We start from the raw sequence: 25,501 nt of genomic DNA, 5'->3' as shown, positions 1-25,501 counted from the left end.
GATGGGTGACCTTGAGGAAGCCCCTCACCCCCTCTTGGTTACAGTTCCAAGTGCAATGGGGGGAAGATGCTGAGAGAGGTGGCCTCCGGGGTCCCCTCAGGGCCAACACCTGAGACTACTTAGACATTTCTCTCATGTTCTTCACGCCACAGTGGCCATGTTCACCTGAGGCTTTAGTCAGGGGGTGACTGTTCACGCCCCAGGGTCTCAGTTAGGCTCCATCTTCCCTCCTTAGGATCAAGGTTCAGGCCAGGCTCAGGGCAGCCACCACCCTGTTTCCCCAGAGGTCTCCTGTCACCCCAGGGGTCTTCTGTCACCCCAGGGGTCTCCTGTCACCTCAAGGGTCTCCTGTCACCCCAGGGGTCTCCTGTCACCCCAGGGGTCTCCCACCTCCCCAGGGGTCTCCCATCACCTCAGGAGTCTCCTGTCACCCCAGGGGTCTCCCATCACCTCAGGGGTCTCCTGCCTCCCCAGGGGTCTCCTGTCACCTCAAGGGTCTCCTGTCACCCCAGGGGTCTCCCACCTCCCCAGGGGTCTCCTGTCACCTCAAGGGTCTCCTGTCACCCCAGGGGTCTCCTGTCACCTCAGGAGTCTCCTATTTCTCCTGGGGTCTCCTGCCTCCCCAAGCGTCTCCTATCACCTAGGGTGTCTATTTCTCCTGACGTCTGCTGTCCCCCCGGGGGTCTTCTGTTCGGCCATCCATCCTGAGGGACCATGATGGTCCCTGGCTCTACATACATCGGGTGCACCCACTAAATGGAGTCCCAGTGCTGGGGCTTGGAGATGAGACAGATACAGTCCTGCTCGTGAGGGGCCCGCAGTCTAGTGGTACAGTCGACAGGCCTTCACGGTACAATGTGAGCAGCGCGTGGCAAAGCTGCTCAAGGGTCACGTGGGTGCAGAGAAGGGGCAATGGTCCTGACTGGCATGGGGGGTGCTTCCTGGAGAAAGTGGCATCTCTTATAAGATGGGAGGGTGAAAGAGAGTCAGCCAGTGGGGGAAGGGGAAATGGAACATTCCAGGGACATGGGACGGCTCATGTCAGTGCTCAGGAGAGCAAGCTCCATCCGGGAGGAAGTGAGTCGCAGTGGCCAGAGCAGGTGCTGGAGGACAGGGTGGGGCTGGGGAGCACAGGCGGGGTGGCTGCAGGCAGATTCTAGAACGGTTCCTAATCCATGAGGGAAGCTGCAGGAATGTGCAGGTTAAGTGTGTCTTGGGTATGAAAGGAGAATTCATGGAAAAGAAGGCAGGAGACCAGAATAGCTGAAACCTAGCCCAGAGACAAGACACACAGTGACAGGTAAGCGATCCAAAGAGAGCACAATGTGACTGCCCACGGGACAGGGAGTGGTGGGGGAACCTTCGGGCACTAGGAAAGAGCACATTTCATTAGGGAAAGCCATCCAAACCAGATTTCTATTTTGGAAGTTATTCATCTAAGAGTTATCAAGTGTTCTGTGCCCTTTAAATGTGTTATCTCATTGAATTTTTCAACCACCTTGAGAAGAGGTGGTGAAGAAGATACTCAAGTCCCAACTTCCCAGGGGAGGGCACAGCTGTGTGACCTTGAGCAAGTTACTTAACCTCTCTGTGCCTCAGCCTCCTCACCTGAAAATGAAGATGACAATAATTTATCCGCCTGTCTTATAAGGTTACCATGAAGAGGATCAAATTAAGAGACAAGTGAGAGCATGTGGCTACTCTCTGACCCCTAGTAGATGCTGAATAAGTATTAGCTACTGTTGGTTCTGTTGCACACATGAGAAGTCCTGTTAGGAAACAGTCACAGCCACTGCAGTTACTGCTGCCACTGTAACAAATCACCACAGTCACAGCCTAAGAGCAACACAGATTTGTTATCTGACAGTTCGGGAGGTTGGAAGTGTAAAGTGTGCCAAAAGGACCACACTCCTCCTAGAAGCTCCAGAGGAGAACCCACTTCCTTGCCTCTTCCAGCTTCTAGGGGCCACCTGCATTCCTTGGTTCACAGCCCCATCCTCTATCTTCAAGGTTGGCAGCACGGCATCTTCCAATCAGTTGCTCTCCGCTTTTACCATCACATCTCCCTTTCTCTGACCTCCTGATTCCATCTTACAAGGACCCTTGTGATGATACGGGGCCCACCCAGACAATACCCCATGTCAAGACCATCACTTACTCACATCTGCAGCATACCTTTTGCTATATAAGGTTCTACTCACAAGTTCCAGAGAGGAGGAGGTAGACATCTTCAGACTTGGGGATACTTCTATAAACCTTTTTCAGGCAAATCTTGGTCTCAGAGTCTATTCCCAGCAGCCCAGCCAAAGGCAGAGCTCCCCAGAAATGTGACCACTGAGCCTTAAAGGCTGGGGCAGGGCAGGGGGGCAGCCAGGGACAAAAGAGGGAAGATGCCATTCCAGAAGCAATGGCATGTGCTAAGCCCACACACAGGAGAATGCGCACCCCCTGGAGTCACCACACAGGTCCTGTATGGCCAGAGTGTGGCAGGAGAATGGGGAAAATGGTTGAGATTCGCCTCACTGGTGAGGGTGCCACAAGCCAGGCTAAGACGCTGGGCTATGAGCAGGACAGTGACAGGCTCCAATGTGGACTGCAGGAAGACTCCCGGAAACAGGGGAACAGGAGAGGGGCGACTTTCTAGAGATCTCCCATGAGAAGTGGTGTGTCTTATGATGGTGGTGATGTAGGAGGAAGATCAGGGACCGAACAGAGAGGCTGGCTGAGGACACAGTAGGCAGCTCCTGCCTTGATCCCCACTCCTGCCACACCTGGCAGAGCCCCTTCCTCCATGCTGCACCTTAAGGACTTGGAACAAGCCAGGCCGGCTTGGGGTCTACACACCCAGGATCTAGCCCAGCTCCTTGGGTGACCTGCAGTCAGTCTCCCGCCCCATCCCAGCCCACCGCCATCCCTACCCCTGGGCCCTTCCAGCTCCAGGACAAGAAGATCCCGGTAGGGAGAGAGCTGAGAGGAGCTTGGGCGTCTTTGCAGCGGAGCCCAGGAACACGCAGATGGCAGCCTGTGTCTGCAGCAGCCCACTCTGAACACAAAGGATGAAAACAAACCTCCCCACCTCTCTGCCACCTCCCCATAAATTCTTTACATCGGAATAAAATGAGTCTTTATCACGGAACTGTAAGAACAGTTCTATCAAGCACAGGGTAATCTGCCTCAATCACCTGCTGAAAATTCAACCAGCATTTGGCATGAGTCGGAGTTCATCTATGGGAAAGCAAACAACGCTGTGAGAGGTGGCCTGGCCCAGTGAAAATAACACTACTGCTAATAATATTAATAGAACAATAACTCACGAAATTGGTCACTAAATGTACTGCGTGTTTCCTATGTCCCAGACACAGAGCTCAGCACTTTACATGCATTACCTCATTGAATGCTCATTCCTCCTCTATGGGTTTGTTGTTATCCCCACTTCCCAGATGAGGAAACTGAGGCTCAACTCTGAGGGGTGAAATGATGGGGCTAAGATTCACATACCCAGCCGCTTGGCCTGCCTGCAGTGCCTGGGCATTTAACCAATGCACCACACTGCCTCTCATGGGCCTGAGTTCAAGTCCTGGTTCGGCCCCTCACTCTTGGGCACCCTTGGGATAAGCCCTGTTGCTTCTCGGATCTTCAGTTGCCCAGTCTATAAAATGAGAATTGTGCAACCTGCCCGGAGCCAGCACTGCCCGTGGCCAAGCCAGCAGCCCTCCCTCTTCCTGCCTTGCATGGAGCCTCAACTATGTCCAGGAGGCAACTGGAGCAGCTCCAGGAGATGACACCAGTCTAGGCTACCCATTCTCCTCTACCAGGGACTGGAATGGATGTAGGTAGTTCTGGGCCAGTTTTGGCCAAGAGGATGTCTGCTATGGGTTTCTGGGTAAGATTCTCCACTCTGAAAAGACAGGAACACAGGAAGAGAAGGCCCTCCTGCTCCCTCCACCCACTCTGCTTTGGGCACAGTTGTGAGAGACTGTGATGGCAGGAGCAGTGGCTGCCATCTTGCAGCTGTGAAGCAATGAGCCCAAGGCAAGAGTCAACAACAGGAGGAAGGAGGGACTCACTCCCTGGCAAACCAGAGCTGGGGCTGCCCAACCCTACACTTCAGAAGAGTACAGTGAACACCGGAATGTGTGTGCTCCTGTAATACAGGCTTTCTGTGATCCGCAGCCAAAAGCACCCCTAACTGATAGCACCGTCCGGGGCTGTTGTGAGGATGATGTTGCGTGGGCTCCCCACTTCCACCCTTGCTCCTGCCATGTACCCTTCATCCAGTAGCCTGGACAGTCTGGCTGGAACCTCATATGCACCAGGTCCCTCCTCTGCTCAAAGCTGCACCATGGCATCCAACTCACTCAGAGCAAAGTCCCCAGACTCCGCCTGGTTGCCCGTGCCTGCTGCCTCGCTCCTCTGTAATCCCGTAGGTCTCGCTGCTGCTCCTCAAGAGGCCCTGTTCATCTGCCTGAGGCCTCCAGCCACCTGGAGCACTGCCCAGACAGGATGGATCCATGTACGATCATTTCCTCGTCAGCTTGAGACCCTTTCTTTTGTTACCTTCTTAGTTAGGCCTTCCCTGCCCCTTCTCTAACACTGCCCGATGCATACACCACCCTCCCATGCCCTTTCCTTGCTTGGTTCTCCCCCATTTTATAATAGACTGTATACTGTTTCTTTTAATGACCCTCACGGTCCCCCCACAACACACTAGAGTGTCAGCCCTTGACGGTGGCCAAGGTGTTGTCTATTCTTTGTCTGTTCACTGCTGTATCCCCAGTATGCACAGCAGGCCCATTATAGGTACTTGGTACATATTTTGGGGGAAAAGACTAGTACCTAGTCGGCATTCAGTAACTGATGGTTGTTGCTGGAATTCATTACTATGACCAGGCACTGTGCTCTGTGCGTATGAGCCTTGATTACTAATCCTTGAAACAGCCTCACATGGCTGGCGTGACCATCCTCCAATCACGGATGGGGAAGCTTAAGTGACTCATCCAAGGTTAAGTGGCTTGTCCTAGGTCACACAGTCAGGAAGTTTGAAAAACAAGCTTCAAACCCAGTGCTGCTGAGCCCAAAGCCCCTGCTCCTTATATTCTAGGGTTGTAGCAGCCTGAGTCGAAGGGCAGGTCCCATCTTGTTTCTGTGGCTGCTGGAGACATATGAGCTTGGTGGAGCGGCTGCTTCTGCTGCAGCTGGGTCTAACTGCTCACTGCAGAGTAGGGGGCCGTGGGACAGGGACACTGGAGTGGAATAAGACTTAGGAGGTTCTCAATAAAGCTCGTGGGCAAATGACCAGGAAGGGGTGAGAGAGGCATCTGAGTTGTACAAATAGCTGTTCCTGCCCGCACCATTCCCCCGAGCAGATTGCAGATGCTGACCAAGATGACCGGTGCTGTGGGGCAGGCAGGCTCTGCTGTCTCTCCCGGGGGCAGCTGAGCCAGCATTGTGGTTGTGCGAGGGCCGGACCCAAAGAGCCAGAGCCAGGGGACACTGAAGGGACCAGGCATAAGCCTGAGATGTGAGCCTCACCTGTCCCAGCCACTCTCTAGCTGTATGAGCTGGGATAATTCATGCAGGCTCTCCAGACCTCCATTTTCTTATCTGGAAAACGGGAGGAATGACACTATCTGTAAGTATTTTATAGGACTGGCCTACCAGTCAAATGATTCTACAAAACCACCGTGAAATCCGAAAACTGCAGTGAAGAGATAAACCCCTGGGAAGCTGTGCTTCCATCACTCTGGATACTGGTTCATCACCACATTAACAACCCCATCTCTTTCAGACGCAGGCCGCCTTCTGAAAGCCCATCTGTGAGTTTCTGCTGGATGCCCTGCAAGGGCCCCATGACACGTTCACAGTCAGAACCCAAGAACAGGTGATCAGTCCTGCAGCTCACACTGGATAGTCAAGCCTGTAGGAGGCACAGAGGAGAAGGGAAGGCACCTGCCTCGGAGGAGGGTCTAGAAACAGCGTGCTTATTCCCTCCACCCCAGAGACTCCACGGCAACACACTCGCTCTCCCATCCTGATGCAGCCTCCTCCTCTGGGTCTTCTTTCCTTCTCTCCTGCCACCCCTAGTCCTGTAAGCTGATTCAAACTATCCTTCATTTCAAGCCATTTCAAAGAAATGAGTTCACCCCACTCAACTCAGGCAAAATCTCATCCTGAATATGCACTCAGGGGGGAATGCTAGCAGAGTACTGGAACCTTCCCCCAAGGTTCATTTGCCACCTTTGAAGTTCATCTTGACTAAAACAAGAAACATCATTACTGGCTCCAGAAGTTCTTTGTGCTTTTACTTAGCCACTCTCACCTCTCTTGAAAACCAGCTTTGCACACCTTCTTTTTCATGGTCTTGCTAAAGGTCTTTGCATACCTGAAATTGATTTTGCCCTTCTTCCCTCACCAGCTAAGAGAATGCCCAGCAAGTCTCCATTGTCTGCAGAAAAAAAAGTGTCCCCCACCCACACACATTCCCAGCCCAGCATCTCAGTCTGCAGGAGCTAACTCCATTCTACTTCTCCAGCCTTGTTTCACAGCCAAAGGAATCACTTAGGACCCATCTTGCTCTCTCTAACCTCTGGATATTGTCATGCTGTTCCCTCTGTCTGGGTCACCCTTCCCTTCCACTGCCACATGTCCAAACCTAAAATGCTGCCTCCTCCAGGAAGCCTTCCCCGATTTCTCTGGTGTGCAGACCCTCCCTTCTCTGCACACCACAGCACTCTCCCTGTCCCTTTCAGAGGGCATGTATCACATTTATACCTTATGTAATGTGCCAGAACAAGTCCTGTTCCACAAACCTGCCTCCTCACACTGGGGACATGAAATAGGGGAATGGTTAGGAACAAGAACTTTAAAAGGGGCAGAACTGACCTTGCCCTTGAACACCACCATGTCCCTGCTGTGACCTTCAGCACTGTCAGCACATTGCTAAGGCATCACCTAAAGGCCCAAAGTGAAGACAGATCAGGAAGAAACTCATGCTGCCTCACACCCATGAGGACAGCTACTAACAAAACAACAGAACGACAGGTGCTGGCCAGGATGTGGAGGAAGAGGAACCCTGGCGCACTGTTGGTGGGAATGTAACATGGTACAGACAATAGGGAAAATAGTAGGGTGGTTCCTCCAAAAATTAAAAACACAACTACCAGATGCTCCAGCAATTCCACTTTGGGGTATATATATCCAAAAAAATTAAAAGCAAGAGGCAGAACCAAGGTTTGAACCTAGGCAGCCTGGCACCCAAGGTCTTACCATCCCTGCCACACTGACACTATCCTACTTAGTCCCCCATGACAAATCAATTCTAATTTATGAGAGCTATAGAGGCTGCGGGTTAGAACAAAATGGGAAGCCATACAGTGAGCGCTCTGCACCCTGCCCCGTTCACTTCTGAGGATTTGACAGTGATTTAAGAGCGGCCACGCCTGACTCCCTGAGCACTACATCTGTTCTTCCCTCTGCACTTTGTCTTCGGCCTCACGGGACAGGTCTCATACCACAACACAGAGAAGGACACTCCTGAAAAGGGCTATAAAACTATAACCAGCTCCGAGGGACGGCATAAGGATTTTCAGGGGTAACTTGGCTACATGTGTGATTTTTATGTCACTATTGCCCCGAGAACCCACTTTCTGAGAGGTGTCCCTCCTCCGCGGAGGTTATGGTTATGAGTCCAAGACTCCGGTCGCAGCTTTTTGGACTATCAGAAGATGGGACCAGGCTGCTGGAGAGAAGAGAATCAGACTCCACCAGGTACCTTCCCCAGGATCCGGCAGCCAGGAATCCAGAAACACCAGCCCACGCCCCTTCCCAATAAGGAAATGGGGTTTCCACGCTGCGTCAGGAAGAGGAGGAACATGGAGGAGGGTAGATGCACCAGTCTGGGGCTGTGGAATCTGGGACGGCCTTTCTCTGGGATGGTTCAGGGTGTCTCCTGCCTCCTTCGGTATCTGGGTCCTCCCCGGAGTATGATTCATGCAGCCTCCACCTCTGCATTATTTTATTCTTGAGACAGGAGCTCACTCTATTGCTCAGGCTAGAGTACAGTGGGGCAATTACAGCTCAGTGGACTTCCTGCACTCAAATGATCCTCCTATCGCGGACTCCCAAGTAGCTGGGACCAAAGACACATGCCATCACAACCTGTTAGTTTTTTTTTTTTTTAATTATTTGTAGAGACAGGGTCTCACTATGTTGCCCAGGCTGATCTCGAACTCCTGGGCTCAAGCAATCCTCCTGCCTCCACCTCCCAAAGAGCTGGGATTACAGGTGTGAGCCACTGTGCCCAGCCCCACATTCTTATATCAGTTACTGTAAGACTCCCAGAGGCACCTTACCTAATCCCCACACTCCCATCTGCCCAATCCTTGCAGACGCTGGCCTCAGTCTTACTTCAGGGCCTTTGCACGTGCTGTCCTTGCTGCTTGGGATTTTCAGTCCCCGAATGGCACGCTGCAGCTCCTTCTCTCTCTCTAGGTCTCAGCTCAGAAGCCATCTCCTCAGAGAAGTCCTTGCTGACTGCCTCATCCAAAACAGCCCTTCCCTCCCTCGCACTCTCCTGCCCGGCTCCTGGTTTCACTTCCTCCCATCAGTTTGCACTGTCTTACTTATCTTATCTTGCTCACTGGTGCTCATTTCGGGATTATTGTCTCACTCTTCCCACCACCTCCAAACGCTAGATGCTTCCCAAGTGCAGGGCCCCAGCACCCTTGGCCACTGCTTTATTCTCGCCTCCCACAACATCGTCAGGCACCCAGGTGCTCAGCAAACACTGGGAGATTGCTGGCTGGGTCATGGTTGCCACAGTGCTGAGCCTCAGGTTCCTCATCTGTAAAATGGGGATGGCGACACCTGCCCCCAGTGTGGCTGCGAGGAGGACTCAGGAAGACACCGTGAGCACAGGGCTGGGCACGCAAGGGCTCTCCATCAATGATAAGCTCCACTCGCCCCATGCCCTGCACAGGAAAGGGACTGAGAAAAAGAAAAAGCGAGTTCTGTGCCCAACACTAGACAGCTGCCCTTGACCATGACTCAATACCACTGGTAGCATTCTCTCAAGATTGTCAGAGAACAAGTTCCCTGATGGGGAGGGGGTACAAGCCCACCCAGCCCCGGCAATCTCGATGCGGCCCGGGCTGCCGCGGCGCATACCAACAAGCTACCTGCTGCCGCTCGCCTCCAATAGAAGCTGCTGTGATCTCTGCCACGTCCTGCATATTGACGTTTGAGCAAAGAACACAAAACACATTAAATAAATGTTACAGTCTTATCGACAGGAAAAGGAGAGCTGAGAAAGAGTCTCTAGAGGGAAGGCGCTTGGCCCAGAGCCCCAAGCCATGTGGCCTCCTGGCAGTCAGTGTCAAGCTCCTACACCCCAGGGAGCTGCCTGCAGGAGCTTCGTTCTTGGTTCCAGGAGTAACCAAGGGGTGCAATGCAAACAACAGCCAAAGAGAAGGGTAGGACATCAGGGACCATTTCAGCCTTCCTGTGTTTCAAGAAACAGTCCAGATCTGGGGGAAGGAGGGCTCCACACGGGATGTCTATTGGTATCCCTGCCCCCTTCTGCAAGTTAGAACACCCCGCAGTGCTTTGGGCAACCACCCCTCTCCCACTGGCTACAGTCTCGGTGGTCTTGTCAATCAAAGTCCCCAGACATCCCTGCCAGCCCATGAGGTACTCCCTCATTAAGAATCTTCAGGGGAAGGACACTGAGAACGGAATGCTGGACATCCCCCTCCTGCAGGCTGCACCCTGAGATTCTCGGCTTCAACTCTGGGACTGCCCCTATCCTTCCAGTACACCCCTGCTCTGTAAAATGGCCAGAGCTGGTTTCTGTGACTTACGCCCAAGATCCACACTGCACAAGATTCCCTGTGGAGCAGCACTCCCGGCCACAGTCCTGGCAGCTATGTGTGGCCATGCACCTGGGTCTAGGCCAGTGGGAAGTTTGGTCATCTTGAAATTAAAGAGACGCCTCTCTTCCTCTTTCCTGGGAACTAGAAAGGGGACTTAATGTGGCCCAGCTTCAACCACGAGAAGGGGCAACACCCTGGGGGATGGAAGATGGAGGGAGTCCGGGTCCCGGGATAAGTCCTGGAGCAGAACTGTCCCCCAGATGAGACTGTTCCTCTATTCTGTTACATGACAGAGAAAAAAACTCTCATTTAAATGACAGTATTCAGCCAGGCATGGTGGTGCACACCTGTAATCCCAGCTACTCGGGAGGATGAGGCATAAGAATTGCTTGAACCCTGGAGGCAGAGGTTGCATCGAGCCAAGATTGTGCGACTGCATTCCAGCCTGGGCGACAGAGTGAGAATCTGTCTCCAAGTAAATAAATAAACCAATCAATCAATAAATCCCAGTATTTGAGCACTTTTATTGTGGCAGCTTAGCCTGTATCATAACATACACTATACAGGTCAAAAAGAAAAGCAAAGAAAAACCACTACCCTTCGGTATGGACTCTGAGGGAAGACAGAGCCTGGACAGAACCAGCCTCTTCTTGCAGCCTCCAAGCAGCTTTGCTGTTCTGGGTTTGGAGGGAGAATACGGCGTCTGAGAGGCTGGCCTCCTTTCCCCACCCCACTCACCTTTTTCTCATCCCCTCCTTGCAGGAGGTGCAGGGTGCTCCTCCGGTCACCCTCCTGCTGCCTCAGGGCACCGCCGTGGGGCTGGGGCAGGCCCGAGGGTGGGGAGATGCTGCGGCCCTGCGGGTCCACCCAGGTGTAGATGTGGTTGGTGACGTAGCCCCCAGGGATGCGCCCTGCTGAGTACACAGACAGCACCAGTTTCTTGGAGCCCTTCAGAGCCTAGGGAGACAGGGATACACAGGTTAGAGGAAGGGAGTTGCCGGGGGTGTGGAGGAACACCCTCCCCTGGTCCAGACCTTGGTTTTTCTCAGGAGCCCCACGTGGAAGAAGAGGCCAGCCCCGAAGTCCCTTTCCTTCTCTAGCCCTCGATTTTGTCCTATGAAAACAAGAACATCTGTCCCACCTCTATCCTGAAGTGGTCCAAATACAAGAAATATGATATATTAGGAGACCTCTGCAGAGGAGTTGGCATCGCAGGCCTGAGATTGCTATCCTCATGAAGGCTCGTTTGCAAGGCCGGCCTTTGGCTGGCATCCGGGAACTTGGATTTGGGGAGTGTCCCACCATTCCCTAACTGAGAATTGTGGCTCATGTGCTCAGACGGTGTGTAAACAATGTGGTTTATGCTTAACCTGCTTTCCTCCTGGGAGTCTGGAAGTTGGGGACAAGCAGACAGGGTCTATGTCACCAGCCCCCAATAAAAACTGTGAGTGCTCTCTAATGAGCTCCCCTGATAGGCAACATTCCACAGCCTTGTCACTATTCGATGCTGGAGGAATTAGTGTGTTCTGTGGGACTCACAGGGAGGGGACCCGTGGAAGCCTGTGCCTGGTCTCCTCTGGAATCTGCCCAACACACCTTTTCCCCGTGCTCATTCTGCTCTGTATCCTTTGGATGTAGTAAACCCTAGCCACAGGTACAACCATAAGCTATATCCTGTAAGCCTTTCTAGAGAATCACTGAACCCGGGTGTCATCTTGGGGACCCTGATAAAATACCAAGTAAGAGGGTCGACATATAAAAGCAATGGTAATAGCAATGCTTAACATTTATAAAGGGCTTGTATGTGTCGGCCACTCTGCACTACACCTGATATGCATTATCTCAGGAAATCCTAATGAAATCCAATGGGGAAGGGGGATCGCAGAGGGGAAGGGGGATCTCATTTGTCAGATGAAGAAATGGAGGGAAACTGCCTGCCCACACAGTGAGTAAGAAGTTCCTTTCTCAGCCGGGCATGGTGGCTCACGCCTGTAATCCCAGCACTTCGGGAGGCCGAGGCAGGCAGATCACCTGAGACCAGGAGTTCAAAACCACCCTGGCCAACATGGCAAAATCCTGTCTCTACTAAAAATACAAAAGTTAACTGGGCGTGGTGGCGGGCACCTATAATCCCAGCTACTCGGCAGGCTGAGGCAAGAGAACCGCTTCAACCCGGGTGGTGGAGGTTGCAGTGAGCCGAGATCGCGCCACTGCACTCCAGCCTGGGTAACAGAGCGAGACTCCATGTTAAAAAAAAAAAAAATGATAAAAAAAAAAGAAGTTCCTTTTTTATAGCAACTAATTCTGAGTGTGGAACACCACCTTTATTGTACATTTCCCAGTCTCCAGATGGAACCACTGTGAGGAGAGGTAAGCCCAAACTCTACAGCCTGGGGTGGAATCTGAGGTCTGCCATATTGCTTTACCACAAGGCGCCTGCAGCTGAGATGAAGACACTGACCCAAGGAGACACTCACTAAGCACTAGGATTAATATTAAACACAGCCTGTGTTAGGGATTGGATGTGTTTCCCTCCAGATCCATATGCCGAAGCCCTATCCTCAATGTGATGGTACTTTAGAGATGAGGCCTTTAGGGGTAACTGGACTTAGATGACGCCATGATGGTGGGAACCTCACGACGGGATCAGTAGCTTTGTGGGAAGAGAGAGAGAGTTCTGGTCTGTCTTCCATGTGGGGACTCAATGAGAAGATGGAAGTTTTCAACTCTGAAAGTGGGCCCTCACCAGAACCTGAGAACAATGACGCCCTGATCACAGACTTCTGGACTCCAGAACTGTGAGAAATTAAATGTCTATTGCTAAAGCCACCCAGTCTATGGTATTTTGCTATGGCAGCACCATCTGGCTGTTTGAATAAATGACAGAATTTTGAATAAATGACACACACTGAAATTTTATGCTGCCATTGAAATCCTATTTACAAAGGTTGTAATGCCATGGAAATGTGATATATTTTAATGTTAAGTGGGGTTAAAAGGCTATAAAGCATGTCTTACAGTATGAAGTCAGTTATGTTAAGAGAAAAATCATACGGGAAAAACAAAATGAAACAAAACTGAGAAGTAATGTGCCAAGATGCTAGCAGTGCTTCTCTCTGGGTGGGAGGATTATGGGTGATTATTATTTTGCTCTTCCTGTTTCTCAATATTTTCCAAATGTTCCACAATGAGGTCACATTGCTTTCAATATTGGAGAAAAAAAAAATAACATGCCTAAGAAGAGGGGTGGACGCTTAGCTCTCTGTGTCCCCCAAGCTTTGCCCCAATTTGCACATACAACTCTACCGACTCCCCAACACTCTCAACAGACAAACCAGACCCTGGGCTGAGCTTTCAAAGACAGGAGGGAGCCCTGGCTAGGCAAGGCCTGCAGGAAGAGGCAACTCTCTGACATTTGAGCCTCTCTCAGCATAGGAAGGGTGAGCCAAGAGGCACCCAGGCCCTCAATTCTACAGCTAAATGCCAGTCCCCAGTGGAGGGATAACGAGGATGGCGTCTCTCCAAAATTCTGCTTTTAAAAAAGATTTTTGTGAAGATGAGCAGGGTAAGATTTACAGTATTCTTTTAGCATTCCCCAGGGCTCCCCTGGCGGAACAGTCGGGAAAATGAAATCCCTGCTAAGGTGAAGAGGCGGGATGGAGAAAGCCTGAGACCAAGTGAGCTTCTCCCAGAGCACAGTGGAAAGTGGTTCAGGGCACAGGAGGCGTCAGCAGAAGCCTCTGAGGCCACCACATCTTCCATGGCCCCTGTCTTCCTAACCCCTCTTTCCTCGTCCTCTCGTCTCTGCCCCCTGCTCCCTCTTCCATGAGGGCACAGCTCCCTGCTCCAGTGCTGTTCCACTTGGCCTGCCTCCTTCTCTGCTCCTTCCTAGACAGACTGCAACACTACACCACAGCATTCATTCAACAAGGGCTGACCAAATGCCTACGGTGTGCCAAGCCTAGAGGAAACAAAGTGGGTCTATCCTCATAACAGGCTGCAGCCTGGTGAGAAACAAGGCATTACCCAGCATACATCAGGTCCTCATGACACCTACGCCTGGTGAGGAACAAGGCACTGCCTGGCACACAGTAGGTCCTCATGACACTTGAGCCTCGTGAGAGACAAGCCATTGCCTGGTACACCATAGGTTTTCATGACACACGCCTCGTGAGAGACAAGGTATCGCCTGGCACACAGTAGGTCCTTATGACACTTGGGCCTGGTGACAAAGCCATAGCATTGTCCTGCACACAGTAGGTCCTCATGAAACTTGTACGTAGCGAAGAGCAGAGCATAGCCAGGTCCATAGAAGGTCTTCATGACACATGCCTGGTGAGAGACAAGGCATCATCTGGTGCACAGTAGGTCCTCAATGATGCTTGCAGCCTGGTGAGAGATTAAGTATCATCTGGCACACAGTAGGTCCTGAAAAAAGACTGCCCGATTAAGAAGGTAAATATTGCCCCCAAAAGAAACCATTAACATCCACAGGCATCCTCCTGCACCCATATCTAGTCTGGAAGGTTATGCTCGGGTCAGGAGGAGTGCAAGTGGAAAAATCACACGTGGACTGTGGAAACAGAGAAAATGGGATTCCAGTCGCACTTCCACGGCTTGCCAGTGGAGAGTCCTTGGGCCAGCTGCTTCCCCTTGCAAAGCAGCACATGTGAACTGCAGAGAAGGACAATGCTCACCTCCCAGGGCAGCACGGGTTAAATGAGGCAATATGCATAAAGTTCAGAGCCTTCTTGGCCACACAGTAGGAGCTCAGCAAATGACAGAGCCCACTCCCCTCTCCCCTAGCATGTCTGCATGGAGATCGAAAACCATGCAGTAGCAAAACATTGACCAAGGAGTTTAAAAAAAAAAAAAAGTGAAGGAAAGAATAAAGAACAATGCGCAGAGCATCATTTGTATTCTTTATCGCCGGCAACAGTAGAATCCTCTTGGTCAGTTCTATAAATAGGCCAGCAGCAACCTTGAGAACAGAGAGGAGGTTAATGCCCTTGATGAGAACACCATGGAGAGCCAGCACCGGAGAGGGCCTGGGCCAAGTCACTGAGTCTCCCACAGGCTGCCCACCCCTGGTATTTTACAGAAGGGGACCCTGAAGCCCCAAGATAGGAAGGGACACATAAGGTTCAGGAGTACAAGAGGCACAGCCCAGGACGCAGGAGGCCAGTCCTGGGCCTCCTTCCCCTCTGCGCCTCAGTTTCCCTATCACAGGACTATGAGAATAGAAACTCAGCCAGACACTCAAGCGTAGACCATTCATCTACCTCTGATAATGACTATTCTTTGGGGATAAATATGGGCTTTTTGTGGGTCTTGGAGAGCAAGAATATCATCATCCTCTACTGCTTTTTTATATTTCTGGCAAAACTGATGATAAACAAGATTCCTGAGAGAAGCTTTCAACATCTACACAGGCTCTTGGGATATGGCCTTGGTGCAGTGGCCATCAGAATCCTGCAGGAACAGCTCCATCCATTGCTGTTTAATGACACTAAAATGTGTGTGGGTCATGCAGGGAAGGGGAAGGGGACGATCTCTGCTCCTACTGCCTTCTTGTCTCCATTTCTACAAACCATTGCTTGCTTATTTTAAAGGGCATCATTAAACAGGAGAGTTATTTCCTAACAAAGCTGGTAATGCTTTCTCCCCTGTAGCCACTCTACCAGCCTTTCAAACTCACCCACCATTGCTACCTTGATCCCTGAGGCTCAGGCCACCTGGGGGATTGCGAGGTCCTCACCCACAGTTAGGTGCACCAGACCATTCATTTTACTTCTCTCACCAGAGCAGCCTACAGAGCACACAGCCTTAGGCAGCAGAGCTTGAGCCTGTAAGACAGAGACCCACCAGGTCCCTGTTGTGCCACCAGCTTGGTGGGTGTCCTAGGGTTACTTCTTCCCTTGCTAGGCCTTGGTTTTGCCCTCTGGCAATGAGCAGGTTGGACCTGTTTGCTAAGATCCTGTCCCAAGTTAAACTTCTATGTCTTTCTGATTCAGGGCTGTATTTAGAAGGAAAGACTGTATTTGCTCTCATAGTGGTCACAGGTCATTAAAGTAGAGAGATCAGGGGCTCTGGGACACCCAGGGATAGACTCCAGGCAGGCTGAGGATTGCGCCTACCAGGCACCTGACTTCTGGACCTGGAAAACTGTCCTCAGTTTCTCCCATTCCAGCAGTGAGCACTTGAACTGTGCTGGTTGGTGTTACTACCACGTCACTGAACCAGATCCAGAGCCTGGGGGCTCTGAGGTTCCACAGGGTTTAAGGAAATATCAGAAGGACAATTGGAGCATCTCAATTATGGCAGGATGGACACTCCAACTCAGCACTATCAGCAGCAGCAGGAGACTTTGAAAGGACTTGAAGGCCAGAGGGCTGCCCCTCCAAGGAAGCCATGGCTGTGTCCTTACTCTTTGTAGGAAGCTGCCTGCAGGTGGTAACTCACATCCAACACATCCATCTGCACGTTGTTGACTCTCCATCAACCACACCCCTCTCTAGCCAAGACAGCTCCGCAGGATCCACCAGTCTTCCTGAATCAATGGCCTATTAGCTGTGCCACCTCACACAAGTTACCAAACCTCTCTGTTCTCCTGTTTTCTCTCCTGCAAAATGAAGATCACCATTCTCCTTTCTCTTTACTTAGAGGAGCCCTATTAGCACAATGCCTATCACTGAGGAATTCAATGAGCTACAGCTGAAAAGGAAAATTGTGAGATCCGGGGAGAGCCCACCGCATGCAGGGATGGTCATTAGAGTGCTGTGTTCCCATGCTCGTTATCATGTGTTTACTGGTGAAACTTGACCCTGGGGCGTTCCACCAACTCAGATCATAGAGAAATCTCGATCTGACCCAGCAGTTGGCACGACTAAGATACTATCCATCACTAGATGACTATTCCGGCAGCACGCTATGATTATGGAAATGTAAATTACATGTGTATGTCTTCAAACTTAATAACTTGCTACTTGGATTAATGCTCTCAGGAGGCAAATTTGCCTCACTCAGCTCTTTGGAGCCAACTCTGAAACCCCAAATTCATAGACCAGGCTGACATGATTCTCTGCTTAACAGAGGAGTGAGAAAGAGACTGAAGAGGGTCACAGTGTAGGGGGACTAATGGGATGTGTTAACACGGCAGACACGCATATGCTTCTGTGTTCAAAACCATGCACCAAAGGCAAGCATGGGGTGGACCTCAAGGTCACAAGACTATCAGATCACTGTGCTGAGGAGCATGTGCAACAGAGGTGTTCCAGAAAAGTCTCAATCAAGGACATGTAATGATGAGTCACCCAGCTTATTTCAGGGTGCAGACCTCAAAGGGCAAGGTTTTCTCTTTTCAGAAACAGAGACTTAACCACAGGAAGGAGAGCTGGTCTAAGACCCAGGTTAGTGACCCAGAAGGGAAGAAAAAATGATGCATGCCTGCTCTTCCCAGCCCCACCTTGCCTAGCTGGGGCTTTGTGTGTTCAGACACACTGGACAACGGTGTTGGCTCCGCAGATGACTTGCTGTGTGACACTGAGCAAATTACCTAAATTCTCTGTGCCTGTTTCTACACTTAAAAAGCAATTGCTGGTCGGGCGCAATAGCTCATGCCTGTAATCCCAGCACTTTGGGAGGCCAAGGTGGGCAGATCACCTGAAGTCAGGAGTTCAAGACCAGCCTGGCCAACATGGTGAAACCCCATCACTACTAAAAATACAAAAACTTAGCCAGGCATGGTGGCGGGTGCCTGTAATCCCAGCTACTCAGGAGGCTGAGACAGAAGAACTGCTTGACCCCAGGAGGTAGACGTTGCCGTGAGCCAAGATTGCACCACTACACTCCAGCCTGAGCTGGTGCAAGACTCCATCTCTAAATAAATAAATATATAAATACTAATTGTTGTCTGGGCACAGCAGCTCAGGCCTGCAATCCCAGCACTCTGTGGGACAGAGGCAGGAGTTCAAGAGTACTTCAGGCCAGGAGTTCAAGAGCAGCCTGGACAACATGGTGAGACCCCACCTCTACAAAAAAATTTAAAATTATCCAGGTATAATGGTGTGCATCTGTAGTCCTAGCTACTCAGGAGGCTGAGGTGGGAGGTTTGCTTGAGCCCAAGAGATCGAGACTACAGTGAGCTATGATTGAGCCACTGCACTCCAGCCTGGGCAACATGGTGAGATTCTATTTCAAAATAATAATAAAATTAAAAGCAACTGTTGTAAAGATTTAAGACACTGTAAACTGCGAATACAGTACCTAGCACACAGTAGGTGCTAAATGCATGCCAATTCCCTTCCTGAGTCTGCCAGCTCCTTCTCCCAAACACAGGCCCCAGGAATTCTCTAAACCTCGAATCGATATGGACACAAACACGTGTCCCCCAACTTTCCTCTTTTTAAGAAACATCCTTCTTTAATCCACATTTCCTCACATCTGCTCTGCCTTCAACATTCAGTTCCTTTCCCACGACCTCCAGAAAGGCTTCCCAGATTGTGACTGACTCTTTCCTCCAAGAGCATCCAGCACGCTTCTGTGATTGTGCTGCCATCTATACCACAGGCTCTGAGTCACATTTGTGGTCTTGTCTTTAAGACTACAAGACAAGTTCCTTGAGGCACATTACATGGTCTGTTTCCTTTAGAACCTCTCCCTGCTCCTTCTCATTCGTTTAGCCAACCGTCCATTCATTCGTTCATTGAACAAGATATTTAATATTCTATATGCCAGATAGCCCCCAGAAATCTGTTCAAATTAGGACACAGAAAGACCAGTGCTCTTTCAGATCAGTAGTCAGGCAGACCACACTTAATGTGGGCATCGACACCTTAGATACACATGAAAGTTGGAGAGACAAGTGAAGAAAGCGTGGTTAAGAGCCACAGCCCTGGAGTTAGGCTGTAGGAATTCCATCCTAGCTCTGCCACCTGCCAACAGTAACCTTGGGCAAGTTACTTAACGGATCTGTGCCCCAGCTTCCCAGGCAAAAAAAAAAGATAACAGAGGTACTATCTCACAGGGTAGTTCTGATGATTAAATTAGTTAATATATACATATATAAAGTGTTTAGCATCTGGAACATAGGTAAGAGATACCAAAAAAAAAAAAAAAAAAGGTATTATTCCTGTAAAGAACTCAGTACCTAGAACCCAGAGTGGAAGTCTCAACCCACCACCCTGGTAACGACTGGTATGTGTTGATGTCTGTCCTTCCTGACTTGCTCTTATACTTTATAAACACATATATATACGTATACGAGCTTATCATCGGATTACTAAATCATCTCACAACTGAACATTTTCTGCTCCATATTTTTTTCCGCTAAAAATGTATTTTGAAGATCTTTTCTTACCAGTTCAATGGCATAAAGCTCACCTTTTCCCACACTCCATCCCATTCCCCAAAGCTCACCTTTTCCCACACTCCATCCCATTCCCCGGAAGGGACTCATCACTACCGAATTCTCATTCTCCTATCAATGGACATTTAGGCTGTTTCTCATTTTTTGCTAGCAACATCACCTGCAATGAGCATCCCTGTATGTGCCATCTTGGAGTATACATGCATCTAATTCCCTAAACTAGAGAAAGATGGAATTCCTGAAGCCATAGGCAGTGCGTCTTTATTCATGGACAATCAATCACATTTCTTCGCCAGGGTCTCCCTTGGGGCACGCCTTATCCCTGCTGTAGTTCCTGTATCTACCTGCAGGGGGAAGCACTACACCATCTGGGCCTACAGAGGACCTGAATTCCCCTGACAATGTGGATGGGGCTAGGTGGAGGCTGAATTCCCCTGACAATGTGGATGGGGCTAGGTGGAGGCTTTGCAATGTCCTTCTCCCAAGGCAGTGCTCACTCTGGTGCAGAGATCCACCCTCCGTCGTACTTTCTTCCACAGGTTCCAAAAAGCTCCCAGTTTAGGCGAATCTTGGCTCTATCTTCCAATCATCTGGGGGCTAAACCTTGGGCCCTAAAACATTGCAAAGCACCAAAATGAAAAGGGTAACCTGGTGGTGTCTTAGGGTGCGGACTCCCTCAGAGGGTTTTCCCTGAAGGTACAGTTTCTAGAAAGCCATTCTCAAACAGTGTTCAACCCCTTCCTAGCTATGAGACTTCAGACAAGTCACTTAACCTCTCTGGCCTCAGCGTTCCCACCTATTAAAAGGGGCCATAACACCTATGCTCACGGAGTTGTCATGTAAACTGAATGAGGACCAATCAGAAAATGTGCACAAAGCATCTTGCACTGGGCAGGGCGCACAGGAGGTGTTCGGCAAATAGTGGGTAGCATTAGTAACAGCAAAATTACAGCGATGATGTGATGTTTTATTCTTCCCACTGCACAGATGAGGAAAGCGATTCTAGGTGGTGAAGTGTCTATGCACGGTCACAGAGGACAAAAGGCAGGGCTTGGATCTGGATCCTGAACTTTCCATATTCATGCCCCTCTCCCTGCTTCTCTCCACTGCCCTCTCACCAGCAGTTTAAGGGGGTTCACACCCCCTTAAACACCAGGCCAATCCTACACCTTGGCCCAAGACAGACAGGGGAGGGTTTTTAAAAAGGACGTGGGCCTCACAGGATGTAAACAAGAGAAAGTCCTTTAGGGTCTTGAACCCGGAGCAGGTGCTGGGTCCAGCCACATGGACTGGAAAGTCCTTTCCCATTTAGCCCTGCTTTGAGGGAGGACAGAAATTGGTGATGCGGACTCTGCCCCAGTAGCATATTTTAATGTCATGAGAAAGTAAAACCCTAATTAGCACTCTGTCTTCCAAGCTCCTTCCATCTGCACCATTTTTATCTGTGTTAATTACCTCTTACAGGGACCACTAACTGCAACAGCTTCCCAGCCTCCTCTCTCAGCCCAGTCACTGCAGAACAACCAGAGGATCCTTACAAAACGTAAGTGGACTCTGGCCCTTTCCTGCCCCAAACTCTCCCCATTGCTTCTGCTATAAAACTCTCCACAGTGCATCTTGGGCCTGTGTGCCTGGCCCTGGTGCCTGGCCAGCCTCATCTCCCACCCTGCCACCTGAGCTTTCTTATAGGATCAAGTACTCCAAGCTTTTTTCCACTTCAGGCCTTTGCACGTGATGCTCTGTCCCTGAAAGTACATATCTCCACATACTTACTTATGCAAATGATTATTTTATTATCTACACCCTTCTCAGTTGACCAGGAAGGCAAGAAATTGTTCTGGCTTGATCAGAGATGTTTCAATAAGTAAAAAACATAGGACATGGTAAGAGATTCCACATAAAGAGACAGTGAAGAAATGAAAGATGCTTTCTTCTTGCAATTGAACACCAATAAAGAAATTTACCTCTCCTGAAGTTACCAATGATTTCTCTAGTAGAATGGAAATAATCCATTAATTTCTCCTTTTGCCTTGGTTGCCAGAGGGCTCAGAATTCAATTTCAATATACTGTTCCTATCAAAGGCACCACACACACACACAACACACACACACACACACACACACACACGCACGCACTTTCCAAGATCACTTCTGATTCCTCTACCTTTTTAATGAAGTGTTTTTCAGGTTAACTCACTCAATTACTTTTGACTTAAGTAAGAATCTTAATTATAAATGCATTAGCAAATAAGCAAATGAGATATGTAAAGTTTAAAGGTATTAAACTACATCATTCACATGGTAGATGCTCAATAAAACCACTGCCAAGTGAATAAACACTAAAATCTAAGCACGTTTCTAGAATTAGATACCTTTTCTACACAGCTGGAGATGGAGATCCTTTTCACAGATGCCTGGGCAATATTCTGCTTTCTCCTCTCACCTCTCTCCCTCCACTCTATAGAAAGGCTCTGAAGCTACTGAGTTTGGTCTAAGAACACATGTCATTTGTAAACATTCTCCTAAATGAAAGTCCAAAAATTGTTATTCTTATATTATTTTGGAATGATGACATAACTGGGCAGTGGTTTGGTAAGAATTCTGTTTCTCAAAGAACTGTAGCTTCACAGTAGCATCCTCAACATCTGTGTGCTCATCAGGGAGCCAGGACCTGCGATACAGCCATGCCACGACATGGCCCATCTGCTCCGGCTCTGTGCAGCCACCTCGCTTCCTTGAACTGCTGCATCCCAGGGTAAATCGAGTGGACCACAGAGCATTGGTGTGAACCCATCCAAGACCCCACCCCTGAAATGCAGCTCAACATAAGGATCATTAAATAACATGACAACATATGTCAAAACAGAAATGCAAGGAAGCAGGTGATTCGACAACTGAGGAAATGTGAATACACAGGGATAAAGGCCAGGGGAGATGGCAGAGAAATGCACGATGTCCAGTTAGAAGGATGGGCACGTGGGTGTCTTCTCCCCTTTTCTGGTTTTCTTTAATGCTATTTAAATATGCCTTTAATTTGGGCCTCACGAAGTAGGTTTTTAAAAACCTACGGCTGGATAGGGGAGTATTTAAGGAAAGAAGAACAGTTAAAGAAAAAGTTTTTTTAAAAAAGATATAAAAACCAACTGTTCATTCCTTCCACCCTCTTTTCTTTAAGAGTTTGACCTTCTCCAAGGGTTCAGTGTGAGGATGCAGAAGGAAACCTTTGCTCCCATGCTGGGAACGCTGGGATCTCAGAGGCTGGAAGAAAGACCTGACATTTTAAAGTCCCTGCTCTCCACTGTCATTGCTTCTAAATGTCTGGGTGAGTTAAGGCTGTGTGAAAAGAAAAAACATAAACCTTCAAAGAGAGGGATAAAATCTTGACCTTGGGGATAATGCTACAAGAAATTTGCAAGAAAGTGACAGATAGGCTGTCCACCGCTTTGCAAAACAACTCATGAAGACAGAACAAATTCCAGAAAGATATCGATTCCTTTCTAATGCAATTCTTCAATTATCCTCAAAGCCTGGCTTTTAGTCTGTTATAATTTAAGTAAATTGCTTTATAAATGTTCTTTTAAGTTTTGTCTGTTTATTCCTTTTTTTTCTTTAAGGAAAACAAGATCCTCAGAGTCATAAATATATTCAGTCAAGATGAACCCCAATGGGTTTGCAATGGAGCATTTTGTTGTCTGGGATAGATGTCTGAAGCAAAGAGATCCATCAGGAATATCTGTTTATATCCATATCATTTTCTCAGTTCATGAATAGCTACGTTAATGGGATTTAGTCTCCTCCCAGACTCTTGATATCCCTGAGCCTCATCACTTTCTGACAATTCTCAGTTGAAAAGGTGATGGGCTTCCAATTTAATTCAAGCTCAGATAAAACATCTGAATTCAAGGTGAATGAATCAACCATTTCCTAAAAACCTACTCAGCCGATGTCTGAAAAATGATAGATTTGATGACACTGAAATGTAAAACTCTTGTGATAAATGGGCATAGGATATCAATCAGTTATGCACGAAATATATACGTGTAAACACATGAACACACACACAATAAACATGTAAAAGAGTTTAACTTCACTGCAATGTGGGACTGAATGAGAGGATGTAATGGAGGCAGGTCGGAGCCGCTGCCATCACCATGACCCGTGGTAACCAGTGAGAGCTCCCCGCCAGAAGAGTATGAAATAGCAGAGCGCACCTCGGTTAATGGACAGCACCGGGATGACGGGCTTTCTGCTGCCACCCGCAAGCAGAGGGACTTGGAGATCATGCACCAGAAGCAGAAAAAGGCAAACGAGAAGAAGCAGGAACCCAAGTAGCTTTGTGCTTCGTGTCCAACCCTCTTGCCCTTCCCCTGAGTGCCTGGAGCCAGTCCCACCACGCCCATGTCTCCTCCTGCAGGGCCCACACGTCCCAGCCCTGATGGCTTCCCTTTGCCCTGAGTCTGCAGCAAGTCCCTTTCATGCTTCCTTCCCTCATGAGGTGGCCTCTCTCCTCCTGGGTCACTCCCAGGGGCGACAAGGTTACCCCTTCCCAGTGGTTTTTTTTTTTTTTTTTTGAGACGGAGTCTCGCTGTGTCTCCCAGGCTGGAGTGCAGTGGCGCGATCTCGGCTCACTGCAAGCTCCGCCTCCCAGGTTCACGCCATTCTCCCGCCTCAGCCTCCCAAGTAGCTGAGACTACAGGCGCCCGCCACCACGCCCGGCTAGTTTTTTTTTGTATTTTTAGTAGAGACGGGGTTTCACCATGTTAGCCAGGATGGTCTCGATCTCCTGACCTCGTGATCCACCCGCCTCGGCCTCCCAAAGTGCTGGGATTACAGGCTTGAGCCACCGCGCCCGGCCCCCAGTGTTTTTTATTCCTGTGGCGCTCACCCCAAAGTATTAAAAGTAGCTTTGTAATTTGGAAAAAAAAAAAGAGTTTAACTTCACTATTTAAGTTATGTAAATTAAAACAAGATACCCTTTTTGTCTACCAGACTGGCAAAAATGGAAAAGAAATACAATACCCAGTGTTGGCATGGCTGGAGAAAAATGAAGAGCGTCAGGTGCTGTTAAACGCTGGTGGGATGGAATATACAAAACAAATTCCTTCCCAGGGGCAGTCTGGCAACAGTTAATCAGAAGCTTTAAAATTGCGCCTCTCCCCCGAGCCAATGCCACCTCTAGAAAGACAGCCCAAGGAATTATTAGAAATGTACCTAAAGATGAATGTGCAAGGATGTTCAAAGCAGCAATATGGATAATATTAAAAAACAAACTGTCTAACAAGAAGAAATTAGTTAAATAAATCATGTACCTCTTGACCACGATATATTATGCAATCATTAAAAATCACACGGTAGAAACATTTATCAAGGTGGCAACACAGTCATCATGCATCGCTTGGTGTAACGAGTAGGCTAGATAACGACACGCAGCATGGCAACTTTGAGGAGAATTCCCAATATAAATGCATACACAGATGCACACAGAGTACTCTAATTGTCAACAGTGATTATTTCTGGGTAGGTGAGTGGGTACAATTATTACTGATTTGGGGAGCATCTTTTGGTGTTTTTCCGAAGTTTTCAAGTTTTAAAAATTAAGTCCAGGCTCAGCGTGGTGGCTCACACCTGTAGTCCCAGCACTTTGGGAGGCAGAGGTGGGTGGACTGCTTGAGCCCAGGAGCTCAAGACCTGTCTGCGCAACACGGTGAAATCCCATCTCTATAAAAGAAAAAAAAAATACACACACACACAAATATACATACACACCATGCTGGGCATGGTGGAGCAAGCCTGTAGTCCCAGCGACTCGGGAGGCTGAGGCAGGAGAATTGCTTGAGCTTGGAAAGTTAAGGCTGCAGTGAGCCAGGATCACACCAGAGCACTCCAGCCTGGGTGACAGAGCAAGGCCCTGTCTCAAAAAAAAGAAAAACAATTAAGTCCATATATGTTAGGTAATTAAAATAAAGAGGCCGGGCACAGTGGCTCACGCCTATAATCCCAGTGTTTTGAGAGGCCGAGGTAGGAGAATCACTTGAGCCCAGGAGTTTGAGACCAGCCTGGGCAACATAGTGAGACCTCATCTCTACCAAAAATAAACACAATTAGCCAGGTGTGGTGGTGTACACCTGTAATCCCAGTTACTTGGAAGGCTGAGGCAAGCAGATCACTTGAGCCCAGTCCAAAGCTGCAGTGAGCTATTGTCGCACCACTGCACTCCAGCCTGGCCAAAAGAATAAGACCCTATCTCTTAAAAAAAAAAAAAAAA

The 25,501-nt window shown here is 49.2% G+C and overlaps 1 protein-coding gene across 2 annotated transcripts in view; it reads right to left on the bottom strand.

Moving 5' to 3' along the window:
• DFNB31 (deafness, autosomal recessive 31) overlaps nt 1–25,501 on the bottom strand; it is a 102,951-nt gene that overhangs the window by 67,230 nt on the left and 10,220 nt on the right. The window contains exons 1-2 of one of the 2 annotated variants that reach the window (XM_011998490.1): nt 15,572–15,665; nt 10,608–10,826 (exon numbers count right to left, since the gene is read on the bottom strand). In XM_011998490.1, coding sequence (XP_011853880.1) covers nt 10,608–10,826; nt 15,572–15,574 — 222 coding nt within the window. In that variant the 5' untranslated portion in view covers nt 15,575–15,665. Of the gene's footprint in view, nt 1–10,607; nt 10,827–15,571; nt 15,666–25,501 lie in introns of those variants that run through there. The other variant, XM_011998492.1, reaches the window with a different exon arrangement.

The sequence above is a fragment of the Mandrillus leucophaeus genome, unplaced genomic scaffold (assembly GCF_000951045.1).
Source record: "Mandrillus leucophaeus isolate KB7577 unplaced genomic scaffold, Mleu.le_1.0 Scaffold572, whole genome shotgun sequence".
In the NCBI taxonomy this organism is placed as follows: domain Eukaryota; kingdom Metazoa; phylum Chordata; class Mammalia; order Primates; family Cercopithecidae; genus Mandrillus; species Mandrillus leucophaeus.
This window is presented reverse-complemented; position numbering and strand designations above follow the sequence as displayed.